This window comes from Plasmopara halstedii (assembly GCF_900000015.1).
Source record: "Plasmopara halstedii genome assembly, contig: Scaffold_444, whole genome shotgun sequence".
In the NCBI taxonomy this organism is placed as follows: Eukaryota; Oomycota; class Peronosporomycetes; order Peronosporales; family Peronosporaceae; genus Plasmopara; species Plasmopara halstedii.
Window position 1 is genome coordinate 762,224 of NW_020187364.1, and position 1,109 is coordinate 763,332.

Consider the following 1,109-nt stretch of genomic DNA (forward strand, 5'->3'; position numbering starts at 1 on the left):
TGGTGCTTGAATGCCAAGTTTTTCTCGAAGCACACAGAACTGACTTGCAGGGATTGCCTTGGTCATGATGTCCGCTAGCATGTTGAGAGTCGAGACGTATTCCAGTGCTACTTCGCCGTCTTCAACTTTTTCGCGTATAAAATGATATCGTATATCAATGTGTTTTGTTCGCTTGTGGAACTCGGGATTTTTAGCAAGCGCGATCGAACCTTAGTTTTCCTCGTAGATCTTGACAGCCTCACTTTGTTTTTTTTTCACCGAGTTCACTTAGAAATGTCATGAGCCATACTGCTTCTTGAGCCGCTTCTGAAAGTGCCATGTACTCGGCTTCTGTCGACGACAAAGCTACTGTGCGTTGTTTCTTGCTTCTCCAGCTTATCGTACCGCCGCTCTTCATGAATGCATAGCCGCTCGTACTTCTTCTTGACTCGACATCACCAGCCCAATCTGCATCTGAAAAACTCACAAGTTCATGTAAACCATCGGCTTGAAACTCTATGCCAAAATTCCTTGTGCCATTAATGTATCGAAAAACTCGTTTTAAAGCTTGCCAGTGCGTTGGGCATGAATCAACCGCAAATTGACCAAGCATTCCCACCGCAGCTACCAGATCTGGGCGTGTGCCAACCATCAAATACATTAGGCATCCAACGGCATTACGGTATGGCACGTTCATCATAGTATCTTTGTGATTACAACCGCCATCACACATAGCCTTGGTAAGCTTGAGACCCGGATCTTGAGGTGTCTTCACAGGATTGCTGTGTTCCATCTTGAACTTATCCAAAATATCGTTCGCAAATTTAGTTTGCCGCATTGTGACCGTCCCAGCTTTCGTGTCTTGACTTATCTCCATTCCAAGAAAATCCTTTAGCTGACCCATGTCAGTCATTTCAAAGCGATTTCTAAGCGCTTGCTTGGTGTCTTGGAGCATCTTGATATTGCTGCTTGCAATGATAAGATCATCAACATAAAGCGCAACAAAAACCATTTCTTGACCGGTGCGTTTGATGTAGACACAGTGGTCTGATTCGCATTTCGTGAATTCAAGAAGCTGCATGAAATCGTCGATAGTCTTGTTCCACATGCGAGGCGATTGCTTCAATCCA

At 44.6% G+C, this 1,109-nt stretch overlaps 1 protein-coding gene across 1 annotated transcript in view; it reads right to left on the reverse strand.

Moving 5' to 3' along the window:
* Positions 1-238: 238 nt before the first annotated feature.
* The window catches only part of PHALS_10110 (retrovirus-related gag-pol polyprotein), a gene marked incomplete at both ends in the record, with an annotated part of 1,314 nt that continues 443 nt past the window's right edge, over positions 239-1,109 (reverse strand). Inside the window, one exon of the mRNA XM_024725478.1 lies at positions 239-1,109. This exon is cut by the window's right edge and continues 443 nt beyond it. Coding sequence (XP_024576251.1) covers positions 239-1,109 — 871 coding nt within the window.